Source organism: Micropterus salmoides, unplaced genomic scaffold, assembly GCF_014851395.1.
Source record: "Micropterus salmoides isolate LMB-PRFRI ecotype aquatic unplaced genomic scaffold, ASM1485139v1 Ms_hic_scaffold_11, whole genome shotgun sequence".
Taxonomy (NCBI): domain Eukaryota; kingdom Metazoa; phylum Chordata; class Actinopteri; order Centrarchiformes; family Centrarchidae; genus Micropterus; species Micropterus salmoides.
The window spans coordinates 17,521,953-17,538,334 of NW_024040152.1; the positions used below are offsets into that span (position 1 = coordinate 17,521,953).

At 42.3% G+C, this 16,382-nt stretch overlaps 2 protein-coding genes and 1 non-coding gene across 5 annotated transcripts; 2 read left to right on the forward strand and 1 right to left on the reverse strand.

Moving 5' to 3' along the window:
* Nucleotides 1-194: 194 nt before the first annotated feature.
* Nucleotides 195-7,125, reverse strand: si:ch211-197h24.6. 3 transcript variants are annotated; one of them, XM_038711547.1, is made up of 12 exons: nucleotides 7,022-7,125; nucleotides 5,728-5,818; nucleotides 4,165-4,198; nucleotides 3,023-3,100; nucleotides 2,788-2,927; nucleotides 2,570-2,695; nucleotides 1,932-1,977; nucleotides 1,765-1,833; nucleotides 1,270-1,667; nucleotides 1,059-1,163; nucleotides 697-796; nucleotides 195-508 (listed from the first exon to the last, which is right to left on the reverse strand). In XM_038711547.1, the coding sequence occupies exons 2-12, from the start codon at nucleotides 5,800-5,802 to the stop codon at nucleotides 465-467; spliced, it is 1,215 nt and encodes a 404-aa protein (XP_038567475.1). In that variant the 5' UTR covers nucleotides 5,803-5,818; nucleotides 7,022-7,125; the 3' UTR covers nucleotides 195-464. The 3 variants fall into 3 exon arrangements, with proteins under 3 accessions (XP_038567475.1, XP_038567474.1, XP_038567476.1); XM_038711546.1 differs by lacking the exon at nucleotides 7,022-7,125 and adding an exon at nucleotides 6,077-6,202; XM_038711548.1 differs by lacking the exon at nucleotides 4,165-4,198.
* Nucleotides 7,039-16,376, forward strand: tex10 (testis expressed 10). The gene is made up of 15 exons (XM_038711540.1): nucleotides 7,039-7,245; nucleotides 7,363-7,550; nucleotides 7,658-7,984; nucleotides 8,073-8,285; nucleotides 8,438-8,690; nucleotides 8,779-8,891; nucleotides 9,122-9,369; nucleotides 9,602-9,737; nucleotides 10,677-10,846; nucleotides 12,148-12,325; nucleotides 13,226-13,448; nucleotides 14,927-15,007; nucleotides 15,159-15,343; nucleotides 15,491-15,701; nucleotides 15,857-16,376. Exons 1-15 carry the CDS (start codon nucleotides 7,063-7,065, stop codon nucleotides 15,977-15,979), a joined length of 2,832 nt encoding a protein of 943 aa, XP_038567468.1. The 5' UTR covers nucleotides 7,039-7,062; the 3' UTR covers nucleotides 15,980-16,376.
* On the forward strand, nucleotides 11,275-11,347 carry trnat-ugu. Its single transcript has one exon. It is a non-coding gene; the product is annotated as a tRNA-Thr (tRNA).
* Nucleotides 16,377-16,382: the final 6 nt, after the last annotated feature.

Below are 16,382 nucleotides of genomic sequence, written 5' to 3' on the forward strand. Positions count from 1 at the left end.
ATGGGAAGGATTTGTTATGCGTTTGACACGTCCACAGAAAATCTTGAAGTGTCTCCAGCACTGGGACTACATTCAGAACTTATTGGAGCCCCATTGTGTATGTAGTATAAGAACTCAATTACATGTTCTTAAGGAAACCATTCAATTGCAGCCTTGTTTAATGAATGGATTTCACATTTCAAAAACCACACACATTCCATTTTATCCATTAGATTTAATAGAACTGGACCGTGGGAAACAAATGGCCATACATGTTAAAGCTGCTGAAAACATGCACAAGTCACTTTGTGTAAGACTTTCCAAGTTATAAATCTTCTGAAGTCAAAATCTTAAAAAAAACAAAACTACTAGGTAGCAAAAAAACCCAACCCTAAACCTAAAAGCATTTACACAAATTCTAAGTTTTTAACTCCTGGACAGTTAGTGACTGACGGGATGAGACGATCGAGGGGTCACATCTTCTGTCATTTGTAATACCTGGGTGTAACATCAGAGTACCTGGATGGACCTGCACAGACACACAACATGCCAAAACACAATCAAAGGGCAGCACAAAGAAAAATTCTTCACTTATAAATAAATAACTTGGAAATCAAAATATATTTATATGAGCAACAGGATATTTTCTTTGGCATCTTCCAGTCAACAATAAACATTACATGACTTTCTGGATTTGAGTCACGGATGCTTACATACCTGAGAAGCTACTTGAGTATCGGTCACTGCTGTTTGGCAATCTGGAGGGTGTGGAGGAGAAGCTTGTGGAGCTCATTGACAAGCTGTTCAGACTGGATCCCTAAGGAGGAAACGAACAAGAGAAAATTAAGGAAGCAACAACGCACATGTTGCCAAATACACTTTCATGTGTTTCAATCAGACAATTCAACAACTGAAAAATATGGACACATGCAAAATCTGGCTCAGAGTGACTTGTAGTAGAATAACAAAGGTACAATTTAATTACAACTACATTAGCATTTAGTAGGTTAGATCAGATTTAATGATTCATCTTTAAAATCTCATGATATGAGAACAGGATTGTAAAACAAGCTCCATACCGTTGATACGCTCCTCAGCCTGTACTCCATCAGCACATCTGTTAGTTTCTGTGTCACCTTCAGGACTAGCTGTGCGTCACTCTCGTTCTCTATCCGGAAAGAGTCCTAAAATATAAATTGAGAAGTGACTGTATGTTTAAAAATAAATTCATTCATTCAATTAATTCATTAACATATTAAGTTGGAGACTATTTTGAGAAATGAGACATACCAGGTAAGTGAGTAGCGTATTAGGAGGGCTGCTACTTTCTGGAGCTGCTCCAATCAACCCTGGCCTCTCTGTTGACTTGTCCATTGGTCGGTCCATTAAACTACTCCCCATCTGGCTGCTCTGGTACTCGTCGGGATACATTCTGGGAGGGGGGTTCTCCAGTAGTCCACTCCTTCCGTAGCTATCTCTTCCACCACCCAGTCCAAAACCATCTCCAGCTGGGCGATGACCGATGCCATCTAGGAAAGGTCTTCGATCCATACCAGAGTCAAGGAAATCTTCCCTGGCAGAGTAGCCTCCAAACTCGGACTCCCCATACTCTCCCACTGGATAGTCAGAGAGAGGACCACCCTGAGGAGGAAACTGTCCATGAAACCTCGGGTCAGAGAACCTGGGACCTTTGAGAGAGACATGTTTGTTACATTCAAATGCAGTGATTAAAAAGACTCTCACACTCTCACACCAATCATGCTTCAAAAATAAAAAATGACTCACCAAAGGGTGAGGGTCCCTTTAGTCCCATCCCTGGTGCTTGTGGAGGCATAACTTTTGGAACAGCAGAACCTGTGTAGGAGGAAAGGACATGAGAGACATTCACAACTCACGTAACCAACCAACAACAAATCCATTCCATTAAATAAAACTAAAGCAGAGTAACTTACGGAGTCCTTTGAAAGCCGGTACTTCGCAGGGCTCCTTCAGAATCACCTAAAAGCCACAAGAGGAACAGAAAAATGTCAAATCCACAATCATGACTTATAAATTAAGTACATCCAGTACTCAAATATACACTTGGGATATTTTTATTAAATGTTAAATAAAAATTTAATGTAATTGTTTAGTAAGGCTACATTCTGACTGCACTGCTTCAAGGAAACCACTTCCTCATTCATTTCAATAAGTAAGGCCTGATCAAAATACAGAATACAGACTTGGCTTAAGTGTTTGCGGCAATTCAAACTTAGAAACACCTAGCATGCACAATACTGATAGATAGCTTCATAAAGTAAATGGCTGTTTACCTCACAATCATCGAGATGGAAGATTAAATGATTAATGCCGTCATAACTTTAGAGTTGCGACGACCTGCCTCTTAGTATTATAAACCCCTATATAATATTAAGCCTTCAAGTTCATGGATGTAGAACTTCCTAGATTGTATTTCATCTTCTCACCAGTACTTGCAGCAATATCCCCAAGCCAACGCATCATTTCCTAATATTATAGGCAAGAATCTAGCAAATATCACACCGAGGAGGATTTTGTGCCTCTGCTGCAGTGATATGGGCCTGACAATCACCTTGAGTTGCCCCCTCCCCTCTGTCTTCTCCACCTCAGCTGCAACTTCTTTAATTGTCTTCCTTACAGTAGGCTCTTTGGTGGCCTCTTCCTCTTCACAGGTGACCTTGTCAGGGTGGACCTTTTTCTGTGTACAATGCAGAAATATATAAATATAAAAAATATACTTAATAAATAATCTTGCCTTTGAGGCAGTCTAAAGGAACCAACAATACTCACCAAGTATCTGAAGCTGTGTTTCCAGCCTTTCACGTGGGCAAGCATATCATGCTGCAAGCGGGAGACGGCACAGAGTTTACACTGGTAGTGTGGTGGGACAGATTTACTTGGGCTGCGGTACTCCCACACGTACTGAAGACCTGTAGACACGTGATGACCACTGGTTAGGTATTTCAATATTAGGAGGGAGGAAGGTAAAGTAGATGTGTGTGAGGGAAACAGCCCTTCAGCTTACCAATGATACACTCTGTGACACCCTTCAACTGTTTGCTGAGAGAGGGCATGGTCTGGATGGATGTCCCTTTTGTGAATACTGGGAAAATACAGCGGTGGTCAGCACAAAGATTTATCATGATTCACAACTGATAAACAAGTGAGACAAACAAAGTTCATGTCCGACAAACTAGTTCAGCGAGCCACTTAGTTATACATTTCTGGGGAAGATACCTTAACCATAATAAATCATAGTAAAAGACACTGAAGTCAAGAAAATGTGTTGTGTTCTTACATTTTCTGCAGTGTTTGATGGCCAATGAATTTTATAATATAAACCAAACAACAATTAGAAACCCAAAGTCCCCAAGCCTACTTTTAAAGCCTTGGGGGGAAGAACGGGAACAGCAGTTCTTAGCTAACCCCCATTTAGTTAGGCCCAAACACCAGCTCCTGTGGTGCACTGCTTCTCGCTGTGTCCAAATACAGAAGTACTGTATCACTTCTGTGCCGCACTAATGAAGCAGTCCAACTGTGAACGCACGCTAAACTCCCTGCATAATTTAAAAACCTCTGCTAAGCAGGAAAGGTTTACTCAGATTAAGAAGTACTGTAATACAAAACGTTATCACTAAAGCCAGTGTAGCACAAGCAACTGAATAAAAAATTAACCCTGCATTCAGCAGTGTTAAAAATATTTTATGGAGAAAAAAACCCAGTGTTTATACAACCACCACAGCACACAAAGTGCATTAAACCTCATCTGCAACCATCAAAGAGGCGTGGTTGTATCACTGTATGTCCCGCTGTTTTGAGATGTTGCTAGGGACTAACGGAGCTTATGGTGCTGGTCTTCAAGGTAGCAACATCTTAGGAGAATGGATTGACATGTTTAAATTGCTGTTTTTTTTAAAAAAACCATTTAAATGTTCAAAATTAGATTTTTTAATAGGAGACTTGTGTTTTGCAAGATTATTTCTGCAGTGGCAAACACTGATCTGCAAAGACCAAAGCCATGGATGGCACCACAACAGCCCCCATCTCTGAGAGTGTGAGTCTCAAAGAGTGATGAACATGCCACCACCCATGACATGAAGCCAGGAAAACAAGGTCTCAAGCTTCGACTCTCAGCACTGGAAGTGGCACCGTACATAAAGGACTTACCTATATCAGCAGAATGCTGCGGATGCTGCTTTCTCTGTCAATGGAGGGAATAAACCCACATGAAGGAGAGAGACACATACAGGCATTAGTGACAGGATGACACTTAGCAGAGGACTGAACTCCTCGTCCATGTCCGCCACACTATATGTGCCACAGAGCCCTTATTTTCCTCATTCTCCATGACCCCTGCATCAAGCAGCGACAGTCACAGAGACACGTTTACAAACGGAGTCTAAATTGTGTATGTATGGTGATTAGTCTAAATTCTCATCAAATGAGAATGTAGAACAGCGACACTAAATTACTTGTTTAATAGGGAAGAGAGATAAAAGTTGATCCACTGAATGAAGGCTAAAGCACAAAGTTCAATATGCAAACATGTCTACAGGCAACATTAAAGAACACAGAGGTCAAGACCTCAGTAATTTTCCCAGGAGGATGAAACTGAGATGTTGCACCGAGCCGTTGCTCTTCTTCTGTGTATTGTGGAACCCCTGAATCTAAGTTTAACAGATGAAAACAGCACACAATAACACAAATGACGTGATAACAACTTAACATCCACCCTCTTTTCAGGAAGAGCAAAAGGGAGAGTGATGTCAGTTTGAATCATAAGCTTTTGAAAAATATGGAGGTTGTTTCTGCTATATTTTGTAGCCTCAAAGTGGCAACCACTGGGGCTAAGGCACTCGTCGAACAACAAAACATGTTCCCAAAGGTACCCTTTCTTCAATCAGTCAATAGAAAATTGAAGGAGACGGTAGTCAGAAACAAGCAGCCAATCACCTGGTAAATTCAAAATGTTGCATGCAGCTTATAAAAGTTAACGTGAATATTCATTGTGTGTTTTATGAATTAATTTATACAGCAAGTTCATCAAGTTTAAGAGTGGGATTTCAAGCACTGAATTTCATTAGTGTGTAGTAATCACTGCAGTGATGCAGGTGATTTACAAATTATGTAACAATGCAAGGAAAGGCTTATAAAACATACATTTTTGAGAGAATCTCTCCAGGAGCCCTGCAAATATTAGATTCCTTTTTGTTTGTTTTGAGCGTGACAGGACTCAGAAATAAAAACCGAGTAGCCTGCCTTTAGAAATTGGCTCAAAGAGCCAGGGTCACATCACACATGAAGCTCAATGTCAAATCTGAGAAGAAGTGAAAACGTGAAACAGTTTCAGAAGACTGAAGAAATGTTTGCATCGTGAAATCGACGAATTAAACTGTGTAAAATCGGTGCACAACAGTGACAACAGGCCACAGATGCGAGGCCAAGACCACACAATGGGGTCATCATACATCAGAGTGCGAACACAACCAAACCTGAGAGCACAGAGGCTGGCAGCAAGTCCACCTGTCAAGGACTGCTGCCGCCTGGCTCTCCATCAGGCATCACAACTGCCAGAGTACAATATCATTAATAAGGGAATCATTTATATAAAGGAAATCACGTTTCCTTCATGAGCGGTCAGCACCATACATGCGAGATAATGATAATGTAATTATATGCATTGTGATGGTTTAAGTAGTGTTTATTTTGTTGAATGTGTGTGATATTTACCCTTGCGTTTCTCTTTTGATTCTGCTGGGGCCCATTTTTTGGTGGAGACTGGTTGACTGAAGCCTGACCCTCCATTTCCTCCGTTTTCACCCTGTGGGACAAAGAAAATGATAAGCGAAGTGATTCCCCTCAAAGATAGATACACGCTCTCATTATTGGTTAACGAGTTATGGTCTATCTGGATGAACATATACTCGTTTTGCCTGTGTTGCTTCGTTTAAGACCAGGCCGAGCTGACCAGTTTTTTGACAATATTACGTTAGCTGGGAAAATATCTAAGCAAGTCCAAAAAACAAATATCACAGGTCTCTCCGGTGGTTAAACACCAAGATAATATTACATAACTTACCCGAGGTTTGATATAATATAAATGCACACAGCGAGCACGATTCAGGAGGACGGACAAGCTAGGATGTAACTAATGCGGATAGCCGTTTGGGTGAAAATAGGGAGCAGTTCTTTCGCCTGTTAAGTAATCCGAATTTAACGCTATATTATTATTCTGTGCCTGAAAATAAAAGCAAACAGCCTCTCATAACAACACTAAATCAAAATTGTCACATTAAATTGGGTTTTGTCAGGGAATAGCAATTCATACTTTAATATTATTAGGGCACATATGCGGACACCTATGCAGTGCGCTCGTTTTTGTCACCTCGCTGGTGCAAACAACATCAGTGTATTGAAAACGTTAATGTCCAGGACACGTGGGGAAAATTTTTATATTTGATTCATTTTCATTACAAGTGGGTAAATAATGTATTGTTAGGGCATCTTAAAGACACTCTATGAGGTCCCAGTTATAGAGGTTTCTTATTTTGTAAGCCCCGCCGAGGAGGTCTCGGGTTAGTAGGCACGTAGAGAGTCAGAGGACCCCATGCATCAACACGAGATGGAATACCTATTTTCTTTTTATTTGTATTGACAGTTGTTACCGGGGAATACTATTTATCTCTAGAAATTGAGTGAGCTTGATACAGTGTAAACCTCTGACTTCAACGTTATTAGAAAAGACTTTTTTTCTGTGGTAAGTAAAATAAGAAATGCCATGCATGAAGCTGGACCAGCTTACGAGATAGTTAGCTACAAGCTATTTATGCAGAAATAGGTGCAGCTATCACTCTTGTTGTTTAAACGCTTCCCTAATCTCACTATTCGGAGTGGATTTCTGCAGTTTATGCTGCAAAATGTATGTTTTAATGCTTCAAACGCTTAACGTTACTCCAAACATATCCCAGTGGTCACTTTGGTTTTTATTTAAATCAATGCACTCATTCAATTCCATCATCTCTACCTGCATGTCCAGTATCACAGACAGCAGTATAGACTGCAGCGATGAAATCCAAGAAGAAGAAGAGACAGGACGACTTCCAGAAGGTCAAATTGAAGGTGGGAAAGACGAAGCCCAAAGCTGATAATGCCACCAACACCAACTTCCGTTCAAAGAGAATCCATCTAACTGAGCAGCTGAAGAGAGACACGAGTGGCCCCACCACACACAGGCAGCTTGGTATCAATGTAAGCTCTGCATCTGTGTTTCTCATGTCAGCAAACTTGCTGGCAGGCTCTCACTTTCAATAATTTTTTTCAACTCTAATATGTCTGCTTTCTCTCGCTTTCCTCCGGCTTCACCAGGAGCTCCTGTCTCAGCTCCACCATTACAGTGCCAATGTGAAACATAGTGCCTTGTTGGGTTTGAGAGAGTTGCTGTCCCTTAATCCCTCTCTGTTAGAGCAGCATCTCTCTCGCCTGCTTTCTGAAGTGGCAGCTGTTTTCACAGACAAGGATGGCAACGTTCGCGTGGCAGCTACACGTGTGCTCAGGTTAGTGAAACAACAGTGATACAGAAATACAATAAAAACTGCACTTCGCTTTCGTTTCACCCTCAAATGACATGGGCTAAACTGTTAAAATTGTGCAATGCTCCCAGGTTTATTGCACAGTCTGTGCCTGCAGAACGAGTGGCTCCATTTTCCAACCTCCTCAGTGCCCACTTGTCTTGTGCCATGTGCCACATCGAGACAGGCATCCAGGAGGACGCCATGAAGGTCCTTGATGTGTTGCTGGAACACTACCCTTCTCTGCTAGCAGCACGGCCTGCACTGCTCCTCACTAACTTCCTGGAGTTGATATCTCACAGACAAAGCAGTGGGGGAGCCAAAAAAGCCCAGGATGCTAAGGGACGGACCTGGACACTGTCAGTCAATCCTAGCAGGGCTGTGACTGGCCAGCAGTGGCGGCTCTCTGTGCTCCTCAGGTATGTAGGCCATGTGCATGCACGCTGATTCTGAAAAGTATATTAAATTACAATTCTAACCCTTTGTTTTGTGTCGCTTATATTTCAGGCTTGGGCGTTTTCTGCAGGCAGTAGTTGAGGAAAGACCAGTGGAGGAAAGTGATATTTTTGTCCCAACTGAAGGTGTGTTTGGTTCCAGTGCAGAGGGCAGGATTACACCTCTGTATCTCACCTGGGAAGAGCTCACCTACAGCAAGGTCGGAGTTAAGGTGTATGAGCATTCTGGGGCCAAACCAACTCCACGATCCACCTTTAAACTCAGGTATGATACCACAAACTTCTCTAACCATCCAGGAATAGGAAGAGACAGAATTTATATGAACATTTGACATAACAAAAAAAAGCCTGGTTTCAGTTGATTTTAAAAATTATATTTTAAGTTTAACAAATTCTTTTTTTCATCTAACTGTGTAGACCAGAGGTGGACCCTGGACCCGCAGTAGGTGAGGGTCTGGATTCAGCTGATTCTATTCAGAGCTTTGCAGCCACACTGGTGCCTCTTCTGCTAGAAGTGTGGGTAGAAGCCAGCACCGGTGACTGTCCCTGGAACAGCACCGAGGGCGCTCACCTGCTCACCCCAGAAGCCATGTCGGTAATGTTCCAGGTGTTGTCTGTTCTGCAGCTGCTGAGAAAACTGGCACCACAGCAGGAGCACAGGGATTCACTGGTGAGATGAGGAGTGCAGAAACATCACATAGGGATTTGTTTTTTGTACAAGAAAAGGTTTACCAATAAATGGATTTGTCTTTGTGCAGGATGCTTGGTTCCATAAAGAATACCTGGGAGATTTTAAGCAGCACTTCATGAAAAACTTTCCCTATGGTGCTCTGGACACACCCAAACATAAAAAGAAGGTTGAACTCAAAAGGTAAAGAATATCAACGTTAATGTGTTAAGAATGCATCCTTTCTTCCCACTTTTATTAATGTGAAGTAAAACTTTGTAATGCGGATCATGTGAGAGGGGAAGTCAATTATTTAAAGGTTAAGAACTTACACACTCAACCATTTACTTCATATAATTTGAATGTTTTGAATCATAACGTAAACTAGCTGTAAACTAGCTGTAACTCCTGTAATCCCACCGCCCTTCCTTTAGGAGCAAGCAAACTGCAGCCGTCCCAGGACTGACAGTGGAGCCTCTGGCCCTAAACATCACACTTTGTCAGGTCATGGTGTCCCTCAGCCAGAGGCAGGGACTCGGCCGAGAGACGGATGGAGACTGGCTTACACCTCTGAGGACATTTGTCCGAGACACTCTGGGCAGCGGAGTAAAACTGAGCTACAAGCAGCTCCACATGCTGCTGGGTACTGTGTGGAAGATGGTGCTCACAAAGAGGAGCAAAAGTAAGCACATGCAGCGTCTTTGTGAAAGTGTGTCCGATTTTAATAAAGATCACAAGAGTTCAGTGTTATTAATAAAGCAATGTTGGCCGTAGAATGCACTCACAAATTGAAGTGTTTATTTCAATGCTTTATGAAAAGATAAATTATGGCGTGGTAATTTGTGAACTACAAGACATTCTTAATGTCCATTTTATAAACTTTAATGTCTCAATGTGTGTTTGTATTTGTGCAGCAGTGACAGAGGATCTGTTGGCAGCGGTGTATGTCTACTATAAGCAGAGGAACCTGACTCTACAGACACGATCTCTGCTGCTGTCTTTCTACAGCAAGCTCTACCTGCAGGAGCAAGGACACACACACATTGCAAGGTAACTTCAGTCATTGTTTTTCTACATGTGGCATCTTTAAACTGCAGATTTACAGGACCTGTATAGAGCTGATTGTCACCATAACCACTGCAGTTGCCACAAATTGGACTGTATCTGTTTTGATCATTAAAATTTGATTTTTCTGAATTAAAAACCGACTTGTAGGAGATAACATAATGTCCTTGCACAGTAGCGTAATAGAAACATCAGCCAGACGACATTTCACAAGCTCAGGTTTCACTACAGGATTTTGAGGTGAATCATTTGTGAAATAAATCTGATCATATGAGTTTTGTGAAGATTTAGAAAATAACAAAACTCACTGGCTATCGAAACAAACCTCAAAAACCTTGTCACCAATTATTTAAACTATGCATTGTAGATATAAAGCTTGCTTAACCAAATGTACCCCTTACTCCTCACCCAGATTAGAAACTCAGATGGCTTTGTTTTTGAGAAATTTGTCATTTCCAGAATATCCACACTTGTGCCAGTTTAGAAATTGTAAGCATTGACAGTGACTGATTTGTTTATCCAATCAAATGCAGTAAGTGTTTATGATGATCATCTGTTGTATAGTCTACATGAAATGACCTTTTACTCAAGCTAACTTATCCAGGACTGTACCCTCTGTGAAAACTAATAATTCTTCTTTGTGCTTGTAAATGAAGTGGAGGGCAAGAAAATGTATCCTACTCAGGTTTTGAAGAACAATGTTCTGATCTACATAATTTATGTTTTAGGCCTAGAGGGATGTAACAAAAACATATTTGCACGTTTGTTTGTGCTGCTTAGACCCAAAAATAGGTCTATCGAGATCCAAGTGAAAATTCTTAAAATCCAGAGACAAGGACAGACAACACATTGTTTCTTAGTAACTTACTGTAACTTGGTTCACATACACATCTGCATGTTACCCCTCCCTCTGTCTCTCTGAAGGAGTAAGGTGCTGTGTTGCTGGTTGGCATCTCTTCCTGTGCAGTTATCCCAACTGGGCCACCGTAACCCTGCTCTCTCTGCCCGACTCATCCTGTCCATCCAGGCTGCCGCTTCTCGAGGAAACAAAGACCTGCTGAACAGTCTGCAGACACACGCCTGCAGGCTCTACGGTACGCGCACTCAATTAAAGAGAAAAAAAAGGAACAACCAAATAAAAGCAGAAACAAGCACATAAAATTACCTTTTGAAAACTTTAGAGAGACTTTAAGTTTATTCAAATTGCTTGTTTGTTTATGTACAAGCACTTACACTGGCTGTGGGGGCATAAAGGCACTTCCAGGAGCAGCTGAGACTCAGAGCCCCGAAATGAATGCCCTCGTCTGGCCATAGAGTTGCCTAAAGGGCAGTAAAGAAAAATGTTTGGATGATATCTTCATTTAAGTTTGCAGTTACATCCTTTCAACATTTTCAATCAGCTGGCACTGCATAGGAAAGCTCAGGACACTTCTGCAACTGGTTGAGCCAGTCAGGTATCACGCCCATGGGTGTTTTAGGTGCAGCCTTTATATTGCTGATCTGTATCAACATATCTAACAAGGGCTCTATAGCTCAGTGGTTAGAGCACTGGTCTTGTAAACCAGGGGTCGTGAGTTCAAACCTCACTGGAGCCTTAATTATTATTATTTTTTAATACTTAGTGGCCATAAGAAACTACTTCAATACTTCCAATTATTAGTAAAACAAATCCAGTGTATTAAGGGAACTACTCGTCACTGCTTATAGACACTTAGAGGTTTTATATTTCCAGTACTGACTTAATGAAAAATAAATGTGTTCATTTATGTGAAAAATACATAACTGTTCATGCATATGAAAATGATTCAATAAAATACAGAAAGCGGCAACAACGGTCAGGTTACCAAAGAGAAAAATGTTACTAAGACAAGAGAATTTTAAACCACAGATCCCGGTTACACCATAGTTTCCCTAGGAGGCAGTGTAACTCCATGTTTAGCACCCCAGACAACTTTATAAAACTGAACTACAACCAGAGGCGGAAAGTGGTAACAAAACCATGTCCACTGCTCTGAGGATGGTCAGATAGTTAGGCTGGTGTGTGACAGAGGAAGCCAGGAAGGAGGGAGGCGGGGTAGTTCAGATAGAAACTGCCGCAGAGCCAGCAATTTACCATCACAAGACTCCTTTTGTCTGAGGGCTTCTGACATCAGCATGTGCGTCAGAGACAGACAGAACATCACACACACACACACATTATCTGAGCGCTCACTTAGTGGCTATGTCCGTCTGTTTTTTACTAGTCTGAACATATTCTTGTTTTCCTGGTATCACTTTAATGATCTCGATAGAACTCCATGTTATGTCCCCAGAGGGTGCTGTGCATTGCTGTCTCTGTGTAATTAAACGTGACGTATGCGTTTCTGTGTGTGTGTGTGTGTGTGTGTGTGTGAAGATCCACAGGAAGGAGTTGTGGTGCTGCTACCAGCAGAGTCCCAGCAACAAATGGTGCAGCTGCTCTACTTCCTACCCAAGATGTCCCAGTCTCTTCTGGCCAATCTAAGTTGCTGCTGCACTGCCGGGCGAATCTCTGCCGGCCTCGCTGCCTCTCTGATTCGTATCGTACACCTTAGGTGAGCATGAAAACCCCCGTACACCTGCGGAGGCCACGCAATGTCAATTTATCAGTGTGTGTGTGTGTGTAAGGAGACTCTCATGTTTAGGAAAGAGATCTTTGACAGCACAGGAATTTTAGAATGACAATGTTACACCTATCAGGCTATAGTGTTGGACACTCAAAGCACTCCAGCCTGCCACCATCAGATGGCAGTATTGCTCTTTTACAGATGACCTCCTGACATTTCTTCTTCTTTCGTACCGGCCTGTTGACAGGTGCTGATGTGGATACCCTGTATATTTGATATTCAACTTAGTGGTGGCAATAAAAACAGCTTTTTATATTCTGTCACACACCCCAACAGCTTACCTTTTCCTGTGATGGTGAGTGTGTCTGTGTGCATTTGGGTGTCTGACCTTTCGCTTGTGTCAGTGGGGCAGTGTTATACAAATTTTGAGTGAAGAGAGTGCTGGGTTCATACGAGATGGGATGTGTGTGTAATGGGTATGATACAAAGAGCTCTTTGGGCGGCTGGAATGCTGGAGTCGTCATGGAGAACTGCGTAGACAGTTCTGTCTGCGTGTGCCTCCCGGGCTTTACAAAACAAAGTTATTCACTCACATTTCCTGCTGTTACAGATCTATACTCCGTTCAAGGCATTGAAGACATTTTCATACTGTATTTCTATGCACTATTACCCTCACTATTATTACAAAACACAGCATCATGAATAGTTCCAAGAGATGTGATAAGGAATATATAAGAAATTAATGTAAGTGGTGTGTCCAAAAAGCATAAGGTTGCATAGATTACAAGTTGTAAAAACATTTCATGCTGAGAATAATTTCCTGCTTTGTGTTTAAAGCCGCGTTTGCGTCAGTAATTGTATAATGTGTTCACTTACTATGCTCTCCAGGTCATCTCTGAGCGGCTGGTCGGTTGGGAGCCAGCCAGCGGCTCTGCAGGATGTGGACTACATCAGCTTCCTGTTCTCCACCCTGACAGGCTTCTCGTCCGACAAGCTCGCCTTCCTGCAGGAGGCTGGTGACAAGAGCGCCCTGCCTCCCTCCCCTCTCTCACCCCTCAGCCTTTACCCGACCCCGCTGGACCAGTTCACACACCACTGGGATGTTGTTGAGGTGTGTTCACTGTATATGTCTTTCCCCAGACCTCACGTACATTCTGACTCTTACCAATGCTGCCAATCAGAAACTCTCGGATTTAATGTTGAAAATTAATCCAGAAGGGACAGAGACCAGGAGGTGAAGGAAGAGCAGGAAGAGACATTGTTTTGAAAATTGAACAGTGTTGATATTCTGGACACAGTTGTGGTCTCTCAGACCCCTCTGGTCCCTCTCTGTCTCCCCAAATAGAGCTCAAAGGGTGAAAGCTTTATCGTGGCACTTCGGCTGAGAGGGGAACCTTTATCGCGGTGCGCAGGTTGGAGATGCGTGGTTATCGGGCATAGCGGATATGCACAAATGCTAATGAGAGCCTATGGCATGATGGGAGTGTGACATTTCTGCACTGAAATTACAGTTAACGTAACTATGCCCTGGGGCAAGAGTGTGTGAGTAAGTGGGGGGCTTATAATCACTAATTCAGCTCCTCAATTAAGCCCTCTGATCCTACCTCTCTCATCTCCCTGTCCGAGTCAATCATGGGCAAGGGGCGGGAAGGAGGAGGGAGGGGACAGGTGGTGGTGAGGGGGGAGGCATTAAGGGACGGACTGTGTCAACTCTGGTTTGACTAATGAGACGGGATTGTTTTTAATGACAGTGAGAATGCCAACAGGTGCACCGTTCTGACACATGCTGGCTCGCACTCACTCCTGCACTTCAGCGTGCACACACCTCAATTTGATAAAAACTAATGAGAAATTTGATTTGGATTTGAAGTTAATGAGGAAAAGCTGAGCCTTATTTTTCACTTTTAAAAGTTTGTGGCGGATCCTCAGGCCTGAAAGCCATCTTGTCTCCATCCCAGCAAGAATGCAATTTAGATGCTGTTTGTTTTCTTTGATAAAGGCACGGTGAAGTGAAGGCCTCACTTCATACAGACAGGAATGTAGAAATACTAATGTGGTTTGATAAATGCAGGATAAAGCTGTTTGAAAAACTCTAACGTATTTACAGCTGTGCTGTTTCATTTCATTGTCCTGACATTGTTTTTTATCATAAGCAATGTTTAAGAAGACTGCTAGGTTTTCCAACACATCAGCTGTCATTACTTAACTTTTCACACCTGGGGATGTAAAGCTTTGGGAACCAACAGGGTTTGGGTCAATGTACCGGTTACTTTATGACTGTATATGACAATTATCCCCAGAATTGTTACCGAAACATAAACTTATATTTGTTGTTGACAGATATTACACAATATTTAGGACAGAAATTGTAAAAAAACAAAACAAAAAAAGATGCATCTTTCCATTTAAAAGAATTTAACAAAAATCTTTCAGTTGAAAGCACACAGCAACTTTTTTTTCCAAAACATGTTGCTAAAATTAATCACACTTCTTTTGTAAGCAGTGTGTGTGTATGAGGTATTTCTATGGAAAAATCACATATGTTTGATATGAAATTATTTTTTATTAATTAAACTGTTTCATTCATAGGAAGTCTGCCACTGTCTGGAAGCTCTGGGTTCAAAAACTCAGTGTTTTGACATCTTGCAAAATGGCATCTGCAAATACCTGGTGAGAAACAGCTTTCATTAAGCAGGAAAACTACACTCAGGATTTCGCAATTATTGTCCTCAAACTGCTTTTCCTTATGCTTTACTGCTGTTGTCTTCATTTGAAAACATGATACACTATAAACATCCTGTATTTGTTATGCGTGTCTCAGACCAAGTTACGGGTGGTGCCTGACAGTATGGCGGCAGGGCTGCTTAGAGCTGTATCCAGATTACTGGACTTGTCCGTCCTGCCCATTGAGCCCGTGCTGCGCTTCTTGTCTCAGTGCTGCCTCAGCCTGCTGGCTCTGCTCATCACCCTGCAGCAGGAGTTGCCTGCCGAAACCAACCACAAAAGGTGTGTGTTGAATAACTGAAACCCTTTAGCTATCTCCTGTTGATTTCAAATATTGAACTTAATTGTATCAGTTTGCTGTTAATATAATTTCAGGTGATTAAGAGTTGCAACAATTGGGTTTAAAGCACCTTTGTGTCACATTTGCAGGGAGGCAATATGGGGTGCTTGTGTGTCTGCGTTGAGCACTGTTCCTCGCCTGCTGCGAATGGTTCTGCAGTTGTTGCGTGTTGGAAATCTGAGTGAGGAGGAGCTGCCGCGGCTTGGACAGATCCTATCAATGCTGCTGCAGCACGCGCCGCTCCACAACCAGCTGCTGGCCAACGCTGCTCTGCTACAAGAGATCATCCAACACCTCACGGTAAAAACGGCTCACATGTGAAATTCACAGGGATGGATTTTACTTTAAGCCTTTTGAACAATTGTGGATTAAGAGTTGGGATTGTAATTGTTCACCTCTCTTGAAGGCTGTTCATCTGGTGTGTGTGTGTGTGTGTGTGTGTGTGTGTTTTTCAGAGGTATTCCCGTGGTGCGACCAGGGAGCAGTGGTTGACAGACTTGCTCTACTGTTACAGTGTCACCGTGGCTCACAGCTCTTCCGCTCGGCGTGGAAACCTGGGCCTTCGAGACATGTATTGATCAATGCACCCACCAGACTGGCACCTGGTGTGTTCGTCAGTTCACCCTCTCAAACATCTTACAGCTACGTTGACAGACAAAACACTCACAAAGCTCAGTAGTGATGAGTACATACAGCCAAGCTTTCAGACAGGACTACAGTGGATAAGTGTGGTTTTTTTTTTTTTTATTGTGAGAATACACCACATTCTTGTTTTAAGAGCTCCAGTTTTTTTATTTCTTAAGCTCCCTCTCTCTCTGCTTCATTTTTAGCGTGGTAATTGTTTGTCCTCCTTTTGCCTCTTTGGAGTATTGTTGCTGCCCAACCCTGTCAAGTGCTTACTGGGGCACCTGGCGACTTTTGATTAAAAAATAAAAAAAACATAATGAAAAACTAAATAAAGGGAAATCTGAGTGAGCTGCC

Coding starts and splice junctions, on each gene's coding strand:
- si:ch211-197h24.6 (XM_038711547.1), bottom strand. CDS start 5,802: ATGGAGGGTCAGGCTTCAGTCAACCAGTCTCCACCAAAAAATGGGCCC. Junction 2,696..2,787: donor AACACAGCTTCAGATACTTG/GTGAGTATTGTT, acceptor CATTGTACACAG/AAAAAGGTCCACCCTGACAA. Junction 1,834..1,931: donor ACCGGCTTTCAAAGGACTCC/GTAAGTTACTCT, acceptor CCTCCTACACAG/GTTCTGCTGTTCCAAAAGTT.
- tex10 (XM_038711540.1), top strand. CDS start 7,063: ATGAAATCCAAGAAGAAGAAGAGACAGGACGACTTCCAGAAGGTCAAA. Junction 8,892..9,121: donor AAGAAGGTTGAACTCAAAAG/GTAAAGAATATC, acceptor CCCTTCCTTTAG/GAGCAAGCAAACTGCAGCCG. Junction 15,344..15,490: donor GCCGAAACCAACCACAAAAG/GTGTGTGTTGAA, acceptor TCACATTTGCAG/GGAGGCAATATGGGGTGCTT.